The following is a 17,702-nucleotide window of genomic DNA, read 5'->3' as shown; positions in this document are numbered from 1 at the left end:
GGTGCTGTTTTTAGCGGCAACGGTTCAAGAACGTTATCTGCAGTCTACGAATCTTATGTTGAACGGAAAGCTTGTTTGTTGTTTGCTCGTGAAATAAACTGTACAATGGAATCAGAGGACAATCTCAAATCTTTTATACATTCAAATACACTGCGAATACACTGATGTATGATGAATGTTTATCAAAGCAGGAAGACCAGCTCCAAAAATTCATATTCCAAAACAAGATGGTAAGGCTAGTGTAGGCTACTGAATGCTACATAGTCAGACAAATAGGCTACTCATGGCTAACTGGTAACGTTAGCACAGAAAACAATCAGCCATAGCCTACTGCTGGCCTGTCACATACGTGGACAGTTCACTTGGTGATAAAACATTTTTGGATAGTTATGCGTTGTTATAATCATCCAAGTTATGCCTTAACTAAACAATTGTTAAATAAGGTTCTTGTTGTTATGTTCTTGTTTTCACCGTTCTAAATGTATCTTTGGATGGTAACATTGTTAATGAATGTTTCAGACCATGATGCATTCCTTTAATGACGTCTTCAATAACATTTGCCTTTCGAGTATGCTTTCATAAATTCCCACTTAGCTATTACAACCTGTCTTTAAATTATAGGGATTTGGCTTTAAAAACCATAGCATGTTACAAATAACCACATTTAAGGTCTATTTTAATGGTAAATAGTCACATGGTTTTATAAAACAAGTGTCTATTTTTATTATTATAGACTTTTCTGCCAATGTATTACACTGAGCAAAACCTCCAGACTTTCTGTAATTTTGCACATCTGGAAAACAGTATTTCATAACTAGACCTACATATCTTCCCTGACTTCCCAGACCTAAATTTACATTTACATTTATTAATTTAGCACTATTATCCAAAGTGACTATTTTGAATAGTGGATATTTAAATTATATTAAACAGTCCATTGTGCCCCCCCCCTCAGACCCCCCCGAGAATGTCAGAACAGCATTTATTGCACAACATTGCCAGTTAAAATGCTACATAGTACATACTGCTGCTATAAATGTGTTTGGGTAGGTGTAGCGGGTGTGTACTCTCTCTCTTGCGTTGTGTTATATATACGATGAGGCGTTGACTCTCTCTGGCTACCACAGCCGTTTATTCTGATAAAAACAAATGTCTCACAGTCACACACATTTGCCATAGAGAGCTCCAGCACGAGAACAGGCTACTGCAGACTGGTGATTGTGTGTAAGAACTCACCCTAAACGTCAGCAGAATAGCACCAATAGATGGCGCTCGTGTCACATGAAAAGCCTGTCTCATAGAGAAATTACTAGCTAAATGAAAAGTTCAATCTTAATGGCAAGTGGAATTATTTACTCCGCTACATAGGCGGCCTACATACTCTATTGTTCACATATGCCACCAACACCATCACAACCTCACATTTGCCACTAACGCCAATCAAGCAGACATTCCTTCCTCCGTTATTTTTTTAACCACCAGCCGCCACTGATATATATATACATACACACACACACATACAGTATATCCATGCATACATATGTATTGTATGTAGTATTGCATTACTAGCCTATTCTAATTTGGTTTGTTCTATTGACATGGAATGAATGAACAGGCACACGTGACTATGGACAAAGAGTATAGAAGTAACTTAGACTAAACGAAGTTAAGTTACAGTATGCAATCAAGCAGTAACCTTATCTCAAAGCTAACGTTAGAATACTGTTTGGATGTCAAGTTTAACATAGTTACTTCTATACTCTTTGCTATGGAGTAGGTCTACTTCACAATTCAGATTTTCAGATGGTGCGTTGTGGCTGACAACGGCCCTAAAATCTCGAGTGTCTAAGTTTATTGTTGGTTCCTGGTTGCTGTAGTGCAATGATGTCATCTGCTGGCCGTGCCGCGCAATAGCGCCACAACATATGTAATTTCACTGGACATTACGGTAAAAATCTTGTTTTTCCTTACTAATATTCGTGTCATCCAGCAAACATATTGCTTAATTCTTTTGACATTTCGTTCCTTTATAAATTGTAATGTAATATAAAGGTACGTTTTTGAATGTCATTACTCTGACATGTGAGGGATAACGGCCACCGACGTGACCTGTTATAGATGACTCATGGACAAGGGGAAATGCCATTAACTCGGCGTCACGCAGCGGCAATTTTCTTAATATCGATATTTCTCCACATTACTTAATCCAAATTCTGTAATTTTTGCTGGATAAATGTTGTACAAAAATGTAGTTTCGTATCAAAGTGGAATGGTTTTTGTCATAAGTCAGCGGCGTTAGTTTGAGCACATAATTGACGTTTTGTTTACATGTGTTCAATGTAAGTCAATGGGCGCCGGTATTCGGCCAATGGCGGCGTCCAAAGAATCTTTTGCCGGATAGCATGACGGCGGTATACCACAGCTGTGGATAGTGTGGAATGTTCAAGTAATAACACAATCTAATGTGTGTCTCAATTGTCCCCCGCTGACCACCTCACACATTTCTCTAGATTTTGCAACCCTTAGCCTACATGACACAATGCCATAAAATGCCAGTTTTTAGGACACAGAATAATGTTTGTAATGATACCAGTTAGGCCTACGTTCAACAGTAACATAAGTGTAATGAGCTATTCATTGTCGAAGGTGCATGGTGAAGTGAAATTCTTACTTTGGAAAACAAACATTTGCCGATATCATTGGATAGAGAATAGGCCTAGGCCTACTTGTTTATTTTTATACGTAGGCTAGCCTATGGCCAGTTTTAACGATCTCTATGTCACCAAAATGTAGGCATGGGAACATGATGAAGTATCCAACTGTCGTGTGTTAAATTATTGTGATTACGAGCCAGTGGTTTTCAAACATTATGCGTGACTCGGACATCTATGCAACAGACTCATCGTCCTCGCATTCGCAAAATGAGGACATACAGACTGCTCAGATAACAGGTGTACCTCCAGTTATGCACGGTTTTAGTCAAGTCATTTAAATGTGCTGGTGAAACAGTTGTGTACTCTATTGTTATTTATCCCTAGGCTAAAGCCGCTGTTACGCAGCAGTTATCAGTCCCCTGTCCAAGAGTTCGAATCTGGGTTAAGCCCTTATTTTGAGAAATGCTGAATAGACCACAACCAATTTAAATTCTTCAACACGGTCACCGTTAGACTAGAGGGGAGAAAGAATGGGAAAAGATCTGGGCACAGTTCTTCCAGAGCTTCGTGCCAAGTAATAAGCGTTGAGTCGAGATGTTTGTGTGAATGAAACGAAGTGTAGGCCTATAGGCCATAGTGTGACATGCGTAAACCAATGGTCTAGAGATGACGCCACAGGGTTTTATTTAAGAGAACCTACGTTTGTATGTAGGCAATTTATATTCACAATACTTAGGCCTACTAAAATAAATAGTATTTTATTTGTATTGGTTGTTTAGAGTAAAAAAAAAATCGGTCGGTCTTAACGCAAGTTTACAACCGGCAAGTCTGTCGGACTAAAAGGGGAAAAAAAAAAATTTGGGTCGGTTCTAAATTGACAGGGTCGGTCGGGTTACGGCAAACGAAAATATTGGCAGTGTTTTTTTGCGCGTCTGCAGAAGTCAGCCAAATATGAATGTAATTCTGCGGCATAAAGCAGATGTATTTGTTTATTGTACAGAAAAATAAAAATTACATGTCAAGCAGTCAATTGACTACATTGCAGTCAAGAAGTAGGGCAAATTAATTTACGAAACCAAAACGTGGGTCATAGTTGTCTAAGCCTCTATATTTTGTAGCCTGTTAAAACCGTCGCCAGATAGTATTACATCGGCAACAACATTGTTTTCTGCAGAAGCCTACAGATTAATTCTGAACAGTTATTTCTCTACTGGCTCAATTATCACACCACTGTTTTGATTTGCGTAGTTGCGTTAACCCCAACACTGACAATAATGTAGACAGCAAATTTCGATTTCGATTTTCGTTACCACCGTGTAGTCAAGCCTTAAGCCATACCCAAGTCGCCTAAATCGAGATAATGTTTAATTATGCATGATTTATTTTGTTATTGAATTCGTAGGCTGGGATTACTCTCGGCAAGTCTCCTGCTTTTTCAGAAGGGGCGGCAAGCAGAGCGATGTACAGTGGCAGAGCGAAGCACAGTGGCTGAAAGTGGTACTAAAGCTTCACGCAGCTTCACGCCTCGTAATGCGCGACTGAAGTGGCCATTTGAAAGCGATGCCCACTGTACATAACACAAATACATAACACGTCACAAAATATTAACGCAATTAACGCATTGTGTTTACCTATTTCCTTTGTGGGGGGCTGATGTCATAAAGCAGCAAGATCATTTATTTTATTATCTAGAGTTACAGTAGCTGAAGATGTAGAGGAACGTGAGGAGCTTGTAGGCAAACATTTTCAGTTTTAAAAAGTTGCCTGATCAGTGATCACCACCACCACACGCATCACGCACTGTGCGTAGGATACCGAGAGAAAGAGGAGGGACCAACATTTAGCCGGTAAATAGCTGTGCTGCAAACTGTTTTTCACTCTTATTCGAGAAAGTATACAATGTCAACATGCACCAACAGCATGTTACATAAAGATCAGGGTTCCCACGGGTCATGGAATTTCTGGAATATCATGGAATTTTGGAAAGTTTATTCCAGACATGGAAAGTCAGGGAATTTTATCATGTTTGGGTCAAAGTCATGGAATATCAGGGAATTTTGTTGTAGAAGTTTAAAATGTATTTGCCAAAATACATTAATACAAATATTTCTACACATAACTGGTGTATATCTGGTTATTTGCTTTACTGCTTCCTTGAGTATCCCAACTTTGTTTATTCAATGGCCATTTATTCATCTCCCACTCTAAAAAGTAAAATATTCTTGAACACTATATGTTAGTAAATAATAGGCCTATAGTAAGTCATGGAAATTCTTTTTTTTTTGGCAGGGAATTTTACATTTGACTTAGAATGGGGACCCTAAAAGATTATACTTTTCGGGCCCTCTCTATAAAGATCCAACTTGAACGTAGGCCCTACGCTACTCCATTTAATTGAGAAAACGAGTGGCAGGTTCCAGCTGGCTTGTCATTGTTGATGATAATTGATATCTCCTTTTTATTAAGTTAAGATGAAACTAAATGCTGCGGTGGTTGGGACAGACTGATGGGGGCGAGAAGAGGAATAAAGCAGGGGGTGAGGATATCGACAGAGAAATACAGTGGGCATCGCTTTCAAATGGCCACTTCAGTCACATTACGAGGCGTGAAGCTGCGTGAAGCTTTAGTACCACTTTCAGCCACTGTGCGTCGCTCTGCCACTGTACATCGCTCTGCCTGCCGCCCCTTCTGAAAAAGCTCGATTTACCTCGATTTAGGCTACTTGGGTATGGCTTAAGGCTTGACTACACGGTGGTAACGGAAATCGAAATTTGCTGTCTACATTATTGTCAGTGTTGGGTTAACGTAACTACGCAAATCAAAACAGTGGTGTGATAATTGAGCCAGTAGAGAAATAACTGTTCAGAATTAATCTGTAGCCTTGGGTAGGCTTCTGCGACGTTTTTAACAGGCTACGCTATAGAGGCTTAGATAACTATGACCCACGTTTTGGTTTCGTAAATTAATTTGCCCTACATCTTGACTGCAATGTAGTCAATTGACTGCTTGACATGTCATTTTTATTATTCTGTACAATAAACAAATACATCTGCTTTATGCCGCAGAATTACATTCATATTTGGAACTTACATAGTCCAATGCATCGTTACACTACGTTAGTGTTTCCCAAAACCATAGTAGCAACGAACGTTCGCAACCACTATCGTAAAGTTGTGTAGTTACAACTACACCTCTCGACCTGTGGTAGAATGCTAGAAGCATAGTTCCAGGGATCTTCATGTCAAAGACGTCACTGACGCCAGTTATTTGTTTGCAAATTAATAATTATAAATATATTTAGGTTTCTAATTGATATTTACACTTCTAACCACCATACATCCATATTTTAAAATGCCCAAGGCAGAAAATACATAAATTAAAAGTCAATTTGCAGCCATGTGCACGTAAGTAAAAGTCACACACCTGCAGATAAAAATAAGGTGGTGCGCACTTTTTCACGAGTCAGCTGAGAATATGTAGCCTTTGATTTTCATGGGGGGGGGGGTCCTTGTTAGTTTACGCAAACCAAGCCAAGAAGGCTGATTCTGATTTTGATAATATGATCTGCACAAAAGATAAACTTAGGTAAACAACGATGTCAATATTGTTGTCAAAATCTTAACCCAGATTCGAACTCTTGGACAGGGGACTGGTAACTGCTGTGCAACGGCAGCTGTCATCTGCCGGCCTTAACGCAATGCGCCACAGAAGTATGTGCAGGTGCCCGTTCACGTGCTACTAAACGTCATTAACCACCTTAGTCCAGACTACTGAAGTTTGGAAACTATCATGGTCCAAACTTACAGTACTATGTAAGTACGACAGTTTTGGGAAACAGTCGTAACTTACATGTTGGTTAGTTGAACGATGCATCCTGTTTGTAAAAAGCTAACCTCCGTAGTTGTACGGGAAACGCACCCCAGATCAGCTTGTAGGCCATGTAGGCCTACACAGTAGATCACATGCCACATTCTCACTTTCAATAGACAGATGCAATAGCCATTGGTCAAGTATTGAGTATAAAGCAATTAAGATAGTATGAAGTACTTTTTGTATAGGGTACTATCATAAAAATTCGTTAAAACGAATAGCATTTTGCAACTTGACAAAACACTGGATTAAATATCGTAGGCACAGGAGAAAACTTGTACATCCATTGGCCCGTGGGGAGATCACATGCCAGTTGCCTCTCTCTTCAGTGCTATGACTCGTTCGGCTGTGAGCTTGTTTCGCCAAAAAAAAAACTTGCAGATATCAATGCGTCTTTGTTCATGGGTTTGGCCTCACAGCAGAGGCTTAGACAACTATGACCCACGTTTTGGTTTCGTAATTTGCACTACTTATTGACTGCTGATTTTTATTTTTCTGTACAATACACAAATACATCTGCTTTATGCCGCAGAATTACGCACTTGGCCAGCCTATAGAACGGGCACATTTTGGAGGGAACGCACGCAAGAATCTGTAGGCTATTTGTGGCTGGTTACCAGCAAACAATGTTTAATGCATTAACTCAAGACGTCAAACATTTTCAACAATACAAACAGAAAGGATGCAGCAGGCAGCAAATGTAGAAGAGTCATTTCCAGTGGAAGAACAAAATGCTGAATGAAGCCAAAAGATAGGAAGGCATATCTGGCAAGTTGTTATTTTTTTAAGACGCAAATGGTTGGGCTATAGGCCTAGTTTGCAAGAAGGAGACATAAAGCGTGAGCATGCCACACTATCCACAGCTGTGGTAGTGGGGGGTAGGAGGATTACTGTTAGCGCAGGATTTATATAAAATTCTTCAACAGAAGGCCTGCCTCGAATGCAGGCTTGTGGTTTGCGCAGCCTACAGTAAGTAGGTCTAGTGAGTTAGGAGTCCTCTAGACTTCTTTTCAGTTGTCTCAGAGGTGGAAAGTTGCGTTCGTTGGGGGCAGGGATTAACAGTTCATAGACCCTTGGGAACAAATGTCTGATTTTTTGTGTTTAACTAGGTGGCGCTATACATGAAATGAGTGGTTATGGAATGGGTTGACATGGCCCCTTGAGATCAACATACAAAAAAAAAATAGTCCTCCTAAACCTTACGGTTCTCGAGATATTCACAGAAAACTGTGTCTGCCCTACCCTCCTTTCGGGGGTGCAGTCCAGCGGGGGGCTACAGATCCAAACGAAAAACGATGGTTCCATGCTATACATATGGAGTTACATGCCCACCAAGTTTCGTCTACCCCGGTCTTTCAGTGTCCCGGGAATCATTGACGGAAATTTGGACATGCGAAAAAGAAAAAAAAAAAAAAGAAAAAAAATCTGACTAAACCTATATGACCGCCGCATCGCTGCACGGCGGTCATAATTAAACTGCTTATAGGCTATGCCGAAATAGTTTCAACATTTTGAATATCAGTGTCAGGTGAATTAGGAAATGCCTTATGGCTGAAAGCTGCTTGGGATCCCCCCTGTCAAGAAATAACCATACAAAAAGTAAAAAACAGATGACATGATGCGCATCACTGACATAATGCGCAAATAATATAGCCTAGATATTCCAATATATTCAAATACATGTGTTTATTTTAGAGGGGATATTCGAACGTCATTTTTGAGCAATTTTGACAGCCCTAGTCCACTGTAGGCTACGCCAATCGTCTATTAACACCTTCCACCTAACCCCGGTGAGTGGGGGTCGCTATAATGCGTGTGAAATAGCACCATTGAGTAGCCTATGCGAAATAGCCTTAAAATCGTTCCGGTGTTGTGTGCCTTCTGGTTTCTCCACCTACTGGTTTCCTTGCGTGTGCATGCGCTGCAGCAGTTGTCAGACATTCACAAACAAGTTGTTTTAGGCGGTTTGAAGTCACTTTTCATACGCCATGAGCGCTCGGCTACATTAAAGCCACTCGGACAAAAGACATGTAAAAAATATGTTTTGAAAACTAGCATTAAACTGGATTCGATCCCGCAAAAGCAACACACGCGTGACTCTCTCCATCCTGATTCCCTACTCTTTGAGCCAACTAATATGTTACGCGAATCAATTAACTATTGTAGGCTACCATTAATTAATAACGTAGGCAACACCCAGGTAACATGTTGTCCAGGCTATCTGAAACAAGGGGTTGCCTCTCCTCTACAACAACTGGTTATCTTGGGCTGCTACAGTCGTCAGTGCACTGTGCACAGTAGGCCTATGCTACTCTTTGTGGTTGATCAACTAAAAATAAAAGATGTATTTGGTGATGACGTTATTGTAGGCCTAGTAGACCTAAATTCTGAGAAATTAAATGGTACGAGAAACGATCTACATAGCGCACCAGACCGCGATGTCTTCAAGGGTTGAATGAAGGGAGTTTGCAAAAATTAGTGTATTTTTCAAGTCAATAAACATTCTTAATTTTCAAATGTCTTTGTCAGGGAACATCTGACTTTTAAAAACCATAGGCCTGGTAGTCGCTCAGAGTTATAAGATAAAGGCAATACCATTTGTGTCACCTAATGCAGTTCAGTGAATTAGCAAGATACCATCAGAAGGCAACAATCATAAAGCACAGTGCGCGCACGCGCGCTCTCTCCCCTGCGCATGAAGCTGTCTGCGTGTTGTAGGCTAGATTTGCGTGAGTTCTTTCTATCTGCTTTACTTTTGTGAGTTGCGACCACCTAGGCTATGTTATAGACGTTCTATGAGGTACCAGTGTTTAGCTGTGTCACAAAACAATAAGCTTTGTCAGACTACTTTTAAAATGATATTCAGGGCTATATACATTTTAAACATTCGGGGCTGAAGACCCGACAAAGCCTTGCGTTAATTCTTCAGGTGGGAAGTGTCAGGAATGTTCATACGAGAGACATTCTCATTGGTGGTTAGTATATGAAGTAGGGAATTGACAGCAACATATCCAATCACATTATGAGAGATGCTGAATTTAACATAAACTGCGATGTTTGATTTTAAATGAATGTAAATTTAGCCAGGACTGTAAGCTGGCACACGTGGGTGCTCGATGTTTTCAGTGGGTGCCCGAGAGACGGAGCACCCACGGTATCGGCGCCTATGACAAGCGTATCTCGCGGTTGCATCCATTACAAACAAACATGCAATGTGAACGTCTGGGATTGGGGAGAGCACTAAATGCTATACTGAATAAGCACAAAGTCAAACCTTTAAATGAAAAACACTCTTTAATAATCAAAAAAATAAACCGCTAATGAAGTAGGCTAAACTTGTGACCATCAAAAATCGTTTATCGCCTGTAACTCCGTAATAACAGGACGTTACAGGAAGGCATTTGGCTGAGCAACGGAGGTTAATATGCTCTATATTTTGTCCAAATGATGTCTGTCTATCATCGTTGCACTCGGAGAAAACCAGAATGTTTAATTTGTCCTGCGTTTCTTGTACGGCTGCAAACGGGATTCACTCGCAGTTAACCAAATATTTCTTTATTAGGGCAGGGCAGGCATATTTCTGGCTATTAAATTATTTTTAAACCAGTCTGCTAAAGTCTGTAGTGAAGTCTGTGTAGGGTTTTCCAGGCTCCATTTCTTTTTACGAGACACCCTGCTCACTTGAGCCATCTACCGGTTGTTTGGATTGTTGCAGTGTCTCACTGGGAAAATACAAATTAAAGTCGCGTGATACCGCGTGATCCCACACGCGGACCGCGAGTGAAGCTGGCCAAGTCGAACACTGCCCACTGTAGATAGATAGATAGAGATCCCAAACATGAAATTAAGTGTTTGCACTATTTTGTGGTATGTATTCATATCCCTGACTAACTGCCCCCGTGGTATATCACTGACTAACTGCCCCCGTGGTATATCCCTGACTAACTGCCCCTGTGGTATGCCCATGACTAACTGCCCCCGTGGTATATCCCTGACTAACTGCCCCTGTGGTATATCCCTGACTAACTGCCCCTGTGGTATGCCCCTGACATGCTCAACACTGCTCAGCTCATCTAAAGATAACTAGCTCCCTCTGTTCTGGTTCATTACTGCCCATCTGATATGAACTTACTGCCCCCTTAACTTAAGTCTGTAAGATGTAAATTTAGCATCTCATCACTGCTCCTCTGGCCAAAGGGCCCTGTTTTGAGTCCCTCTCTCCTGACCTGTAGCTAACAGGCCCAGTGTTTCTCTTCCGAATTACATCAAACTAGCTCAGCATTGCCCTATCGTCCAATTCTCTCTCTTATTCTTTTCTGCAGTGCTGGACACAGCTCTGTGGAGAATCTCACAGGCATATCCCTTACCTCTAATGAAGAGTTGACAGGTTCTTGTTTAAAGGGTCCTGAGTCGAGGGTAATCCGACTTTTTCTACATGTTCTTACATGCTGAGTGTAGCACCTGCCAAAATTAGCAAAAGTTTCATCATGAGCTTTAAAAAAATCACAATATATTAAACATTCATGACTTCCTAATCATTTACTCATGACCTTACTCATGTTTACTGCTTTTGATACTTACGCTGCAAAAGAGCGCTGTCCCCAGCAACATTCAGTAACTTTTTCACAGGGCATTCCTGGAGAAAGAGAAGTCATCATACTAAATTACAACTAGCATCTCAGTGAGGAGAGCAGTTGTTGCACCAAAATATTTATGAAATTAAGAACATTGCTTTATATTTAAATATTATATAGAAATGAAAAGTGAGTATGAATTTGTAAAAGGATAGGATAGGGTTTGAGTTTGTCTTCCTACTCCCAGAAATGGATGCTTTTAAGTTTAAATAATTTAAACATGTTTACTTTATATATCTGGTCTCTTATTAACAAAGAAATCAGCCATGATCTAGCAGAACCCTGTAACACTCCCTACTATACCCTCAGCCATTATCTAACACGGTGGCTCTGAAGCTGTGGTACATGGAGTTTCTGAGATTTGTTTTTGTAAAGAGCGGTACAAAATATGACCGCCGCCCAGTCCAGCACATTTTTTCCACAAAAATAAATCACGCTGAAAGGCCTATGGGCCCTATCATGACATTCTAAAGTGCATCGTCACTCGTCAAAAGTCTATTCAAAATTAGTAGGATGTCCAGTTCACAATCGGAGGGGTTTCGTTCTCAAAAGTGGAGCGCATGGCGTAACAAGGTGTTCCTAGGTCTTTTAATCAGTCATATGGGTGTGTTTGGGGCGTAACATCATTTTAAACCAATGAGAATGACATCGGTCATTCCCTTTAACGGCGCAACGCGCGATATGTCAAATAAATGCATCGGTATTTTGGCATTCAACGGCGCATTTGAAGGAGGCTGCTTGCGAGACCGTATGGAATAGTCATTCTTAAACCATGCTTTACTAAAACCTAGCATAGCCTTCACGCATTTGCACTCGTCTATTATTTGAACTCATTGGCAAAGTGAAACTAACTTCACCAAGGAGTCAGTCAACGACAAGACAGTTATATGCAGTTACTTTCACTATTGACTGACAATGGGTTACCATCGAAAACATAGGCTGGAAAAAGCAACACTTACCCTAATGTTGCTCAAATGACTGAATAAAACAACATTTATCCTGCAGAGGAGTTGCTTATATCTCGTGACAGTGCGTCTTCAGCTGTGCTCCATACGTGTCTCTCGCCTCTCCCCTAATCACTTTTAACCGTCATTACCAATTTGCAAATGATGGTGAATAACTACTCATTATGAGATGTACAGTATTTCGTAATATCTTTATTCTAATTATGTTTCCCATTGTAATCGTGCAATTTAATGCTTTGCATGGACGTGCGCTGGTGTGCGTTCATGAATGATAGAAGGATGGTGCGTGCACCTGCCAATATGACTGTTGACATGCGCTCTTAAAATAGCATATGAACTCGCCATTGACTTCTGACCAGTTTTAGGTGGTGTATGATAGCGATTTTTAGACAATGCGCGAGTCCCCTCCCTAGGTTGTTAATTGCCACACCCCTGGACGCAATGCTTAAAAAATAAACGTGCAAAATACCGAATTCAACTTTCCGCAGGTGAATAACGAGTATTACGCCATGCGCTGGTGACCCAAAATACAGCCCTCTATGTGTTTCATTCACAATTTCGTCGCCGTTTAAAAAAAAAAAAGAGAACATAGTCCAGTATTTCTTGTGAAATTTAAATGAAGTTGTATGGACTGGACTATGTTTTTTTTTTTTTTAAACGGCGACGAAATTGTGAATTTCCAGAGCACACTTGGCAATCGACTCCTACGGACTTTCCCCTAAAGATGGCAGCAAAGATGGCAACATTTCCGGAAAGGTACTGGCTTGATGAAATTCATTCTGGACTCTCTATCCGACCACATAAAGACCTCGGGATACTTCGGTTTGGCTTTAGGGACCCTCTACTCACTACCACGTAAGTGCAATGTTGTTTGGAACTGTAGAAGAGGTATAAAAATAGCGTTTTGTAGCGGCGAAATAATATGCCCTTCTCACTTCCACGCTAACGAGCTTTGACTAATAACGGTAACATCGAACTTTCTCAAAACACATCCGAATGACAACATATGTACTCCCAATCATCCGTAAATTGATCTAAAGTGCATTTTACTCCGGATAATTCCTTTAACTGACTCAGACATTTCAGTTCACAGAGCCATGCACACCCTTCTCATTAGTTACCAATAACCATCAGATTAAAAAAGTTTAGTTGGTGGTATGGTTGTTAATAGTCACCCCTGTTGTGTGTTTGAATGCAGTGAAGATATTAGCCCATTCTTCATATCCTCAATGTACAACAATTAATATCTTCACTTACGTTGTCGACTGCAGTGTGACATATCCCCCTTTGCTGTGAAAATGTTAGCGCAGCAGTTATTAATAACCTCATTTGTTTCAGTTCAGTAACATTGCAGTTGTTATCATTGTCATTAGTGTTTCAGGAAAGTGCCGTTGTGGCTTTAAATAACAGTCAATAACAAATAATAAATGTTAGGAATAAAAAATAGCCTTCTGTTTACTAAATAGGCTTTGTAGTGAAATTGGTCTACACTACTGTAGTTTTAATCCTGGTAATAATGGTGGTACTTGGAGAGCCAATTGTTTTCTGAAGTGGTACTCAATGTAAAAGGTTTGAGAAACACTGATCTAACACAACCCTGTCTAACACACCCTGTCTACTGCATCCTCAGCCATTATCTAGCAGAAACACAAGAGCTTTACCTACCTGTCGTCCCCACAACGTGGAGAGTTAGAGTTGAGAGGAAAATTAAATGAAGTCTCTCCATGCTGCTGCTTTGATTTTGAACGGCAGAAAGCCTGTAGCCGGCAGCCTGTTTCTAAGAGCAGTGTGTTTCTGAGACTCTAACTGGCAGTGTGTTTAATCGTCATCTGTGGTCAAAGTGACTTGTGACTCTTGCAACAGTCTTCTCTTGGTTCCCATTTCCTGCCACTCCACCTTGTGCTCATGAGCCGCCGCGCGAGACACCCGTAGAGACGCACACACACACACACACACAGAACAAGCGTCACAGACAAAACAGAGAACACCAGACAGTCACTAGGCTGGGGCACTTCATTTTATTTGGATTGATGTACATTAGTTTGAGCATTGAATGCAGGTGAGGGTGTCAGTGGTGTGGTGGATCAAAGTCATAAGAGGAAGTGACAGACGCTAATAGCTTATGTGAAGTGTGTGTGTGGTGCGTCAGACGCTAAGAGCATATGTGTATGTGTGTGTGTGTGTGTGTGTGTGATGTGTGTGTGTGTAATGTGTGTGTATGTGTGTGTGTGTGTGTGTATGTGTGTGACGTGTGTGTGTGTGTGTCTGTGTGATGTGTGTGTATGTGTGTGTGTTTGTGTGTGTGTGTCTGTGTGTGTGATGTGTGTGTGTGTGTGTGGATGTGTGTGTGTGTGTGTGGATGTGTGTGTGTGTGTGTGTGTGTGTGTGATGTGGTCAGAGATAAGGGGGATGCCAGAGCGCGTAGGCCGAGGCCTCTTCACCCTCCTCAACCCTCGCCGCCCTTAGCTGGAACATGACCTCTTTAAAACGTTTCCACTGTGTGTGTGTGTGTGTGTGTGTGTGTGTGTGTGTGTGTGTGTGTGTGCGTGCGTGTGTGTCTTCCCAAGACTAAACAAGACACAACACCAATTCCGTGTTACAGAAATTGTGAATTGCGTCAGTACTAATGAAGGCTGAATGCAGAAGTCCAATAAGAAGATAAGCCATGTGTGTGTTTGAGGAGCGGGGGGGGGGGTGTTGTGTGTTTGTGTGTGAAGAGGAAATGGTGTGTGTGTGTATAGTATGAAGGGGAATTGGTGTGTGTGTGTGTGTGTAATGTAAAGAGGAAATGGTGTGTGTGTGTGTAGTGTGAAGGGGAATATGTGTATGTGTGTTGTGTGTGTGTGTAGTGTGTGTGTGTGTGTGTGTGTAGTGTGTGTGTGTGTGTGTGTGTAGTGTGTGTGTGTGTGTGTGTGTGTACTGTGTGTGTGTACGTGTGTGTGTGTGTGTGTGTGTGTAGTGTGTGTGTGTGTATAGTATAAAGGAGAATTGGTGTGGGTGTGTGTGTGTGATGTGTGTGTGTGTGCGTGTGTGTGATGTGTGTGTGTGATGTGTGTGTGTGTATGTGTGTGTGTGTGTGATGTGTGTGTGTGTATGTGTGTGTGTGTGTGTGTGTGCACAGCAAATGCCAGAGTGTTATTTTCCCAGAGTATGAGGTTAAAGAGTATAATTTTTTACACTGTGGAGTATATTGAGGATTTTGTACATTTGTCAGTGTGTTTTATATAGTTTTAACGGTGTCCATTCTTTTGCCAGTGTTGGTCCAGAGTTTATTTTTACTGCAAAAACTCCCAGGGTGTCTATAATCTGACTGAGTCCATAGCGTTCGCATATTACGTCATCACGTCATCGGACATCTCTGTCTGGATAAGTGAAGTCGCCTGAGAACAATGGCTGCCTGACTTCGGCGAAAGAAAGGTAAGGTGAAATGCAAAATGTAGTTTGTCTGAAGAGTTTTCTTTGCCCAGCATTTGTAACTTTCTTTTAACGTCCCTGTCGTGCATGTTTAAACTTAACGTTTGTGCTAAGGATTTACTGGGTTCACGAGGTGGAATTCCTGTGTTAACGTTACTAACGTTAGAACTAGCTTAGCAGCTAATGGTAAGTTAACTTTAATGTTAGCGCACTGGCAAATTTTAGCACGCCATATCAAATCTGACCAAACTCTTTTTTTGATAAATGTTGGGATTTGCTCGCCATGATTGAATTAATTTGACGTTCGTGCCGTCAAATAATGGTGAATATAAGTGTTGGTCATGTTTTACTTTTTTGTAAGAGACTGGGTTAACGAAGCTAGAACTAGCCTACTGTGAAGTTTCCAGTTTATTTTAACTTAAGGTAGCACGCTAGCATAACGTTAGTTAGCTCACCGTCAAGCTTATATCAAAGCCAACAAACTTTTCAGTTAAAAGTTAGCATTCACCCCCACCATCCCTAAGTTAATTTGAAGTTCGTGTTGTCAATATAGGTGAATATAACTGCTGGTCAAGTTTTAACTTGCCGTTTGCACAAAGGTTTCTTTTTTAAATGTGTTAACGTCTCCTATTTTTTAAAAAGGATATCAAGAAAGAAATGGTGGACTGGATGAAGCGCTGAATATGAAGATGATGAACTTTTCTAATCAGGATTTCTGGAGCAAGGTCCTAAATTATAATATCTACAATTAAAATTTGATACGTTTTTCTTTTTTCCTGTCAAAGAATCAGGAATTACAAGATTAAAACAATGCATTTTTGACAGCAGCCAGTAAATGTAGACGTGTATTAGAACATTTTAAACTATTAAGTGATGTATAAAACATTTGATCATTGTATTATTATTTCAAATAATTATTTCAAATGGGTGTCTTGGTGTGTGTGTGTGTGTGTTGTTAGTGGCGCGGTGCTCCAGGGTAGAGCTGCTCCTGGATCTTGTTGGAGAAGCTGTCCAGCACGCTGGAGCTGGAGGCCCCCTGCTGCTCACGCCTCCTCTTCCTCCCCGTCCCACACACCCACAGGAACAAGAACAAGCCTGCACACACACACACACACACGCACACACACACATCAAACACACACACACACACACAGATGCACACACACACACACATGCACACACAGACACACACACACATGCACACACACATACACACACATGCACACGCACACACACACATGCACACACACACACACACACACGCACACACACACACATGCACACACAGATGCACACACACACACATGCACACACACACACGCACACACACACATGCACACACACACATGCACACACACATGCACACACACACATGCACACACACATGCACATACACACACACATGCACACGCACACACACACATGCGCACACACACACACACACACACACACACATGCACACACAGATGCACACACATGCACACGCACACACAGATGCACACACACACACACACACACACATCACACACGCACACACACCCATACACACATACACACGCACACACACACAACCACACACACACACACATAGATACATGCACCCAACAACACACATGTGCTCACACCCACACACAAGGAACCATAGACACAAACACACACAAGGAACCACAGACACACACACACACACAGAAACACACACACACAGCAGATGCTCAGAGAAGGTACCAGGCACCAAATGCATCCTGTGTGTTTAAACTGTGGTTTCTAAAACTTATAGGTAGACAGAAATAAATAAATACATACTCTGTACTACAATTACCTCGCAATACCATATCCTTTCTTAGTTTTTCTCAATTGCTTTGACCTGCTTAAGGAAACTGGGATCCACTTAGTCTTCATGAACACTTTCTTTGCACAGCAGAAGTCATCTCTTGCGAATGTGTTCACACGTTTTCATTGGGCTCACCCTTTTGCAAAACAGATGCCATTGAAAAAACCCAAACTATATTGATTTTCCCGTGCTAAACAAAAGGAAAACATCTTTCCACAGGTGGTATAGATATCTGGCATAAGTCTGAATCTCTGATACACCTGTGTGAAACTCCTTTGCACAATTCTTCAATCAACAATCATTCATTAAATTTGAGATGCCATGTCTGTTCTTT

At 41.1% G+C, this 17,702-nt stretch overlaps 1 protein-coding gene across 2 annotated transcripts in view; it reads right to left on the bottom strand.

Moving 5' to 3' along the window:
• adgrg3 (adhesion G protein-coupled receptor G3) overlaps positions 1-14,781 on the bottom strand; it is an 80,076-nt gene extending 65,295 nt beyond the window's left edge. For both annotated transcript variants that reach the window (XM_076291476.1, XM_076291477.1), the window contains exons 1-4: positions 13,789-14,781; positions 13,381-13,413; positions 11,106-11,160; positions 10,892-10,985 (exon numbers count right to left, since the gene is read on the bottom strand). In XM_076291476.1, coding sequence (XP_076147591.1) covers positions 10,892-10,985; positions 11,106-11,160; positions 13,381-13,413; positions 13,789-13,849 — 243 coding nt within the window. In that variant the 5' untranslated portion in view covers positions 13,850-14,781. The remainder of the gene's footprint in view (positions 1-10,891; positions 10,986-11,105; positions 11,161-13,380; positions 13,414-13,788) is intronic.
• Positions 14,782-17,702: the final 2,921 nt, after the last annotated feature.

Source organism: Alosa pseudoharengus, unplaced genomic scaffold (genome assembly GCF_046254945.1).
Source record: "Alosa pseudoharengus isolate Yale_2024_CS ecotype anadromous, Long Island Sound unplaced genomic scaffold, YU_APseudo_1.1 YU_APseudo_1.1_scf_19, whole genome shotgun sequence".
In the NCBI taxonomy this organism is placed as follows: Eukaryota; Metazoa; Chordata; class Actinopteri; order Clupeiformes; family Clupeidae; genus Alosa; species Alosa pseudoharengus.
The sequence above is the reverse complement of the archived record's forward strand: the minus strand, read 5'-3'. Positions and strand labels throughout refer to the sequence as shown.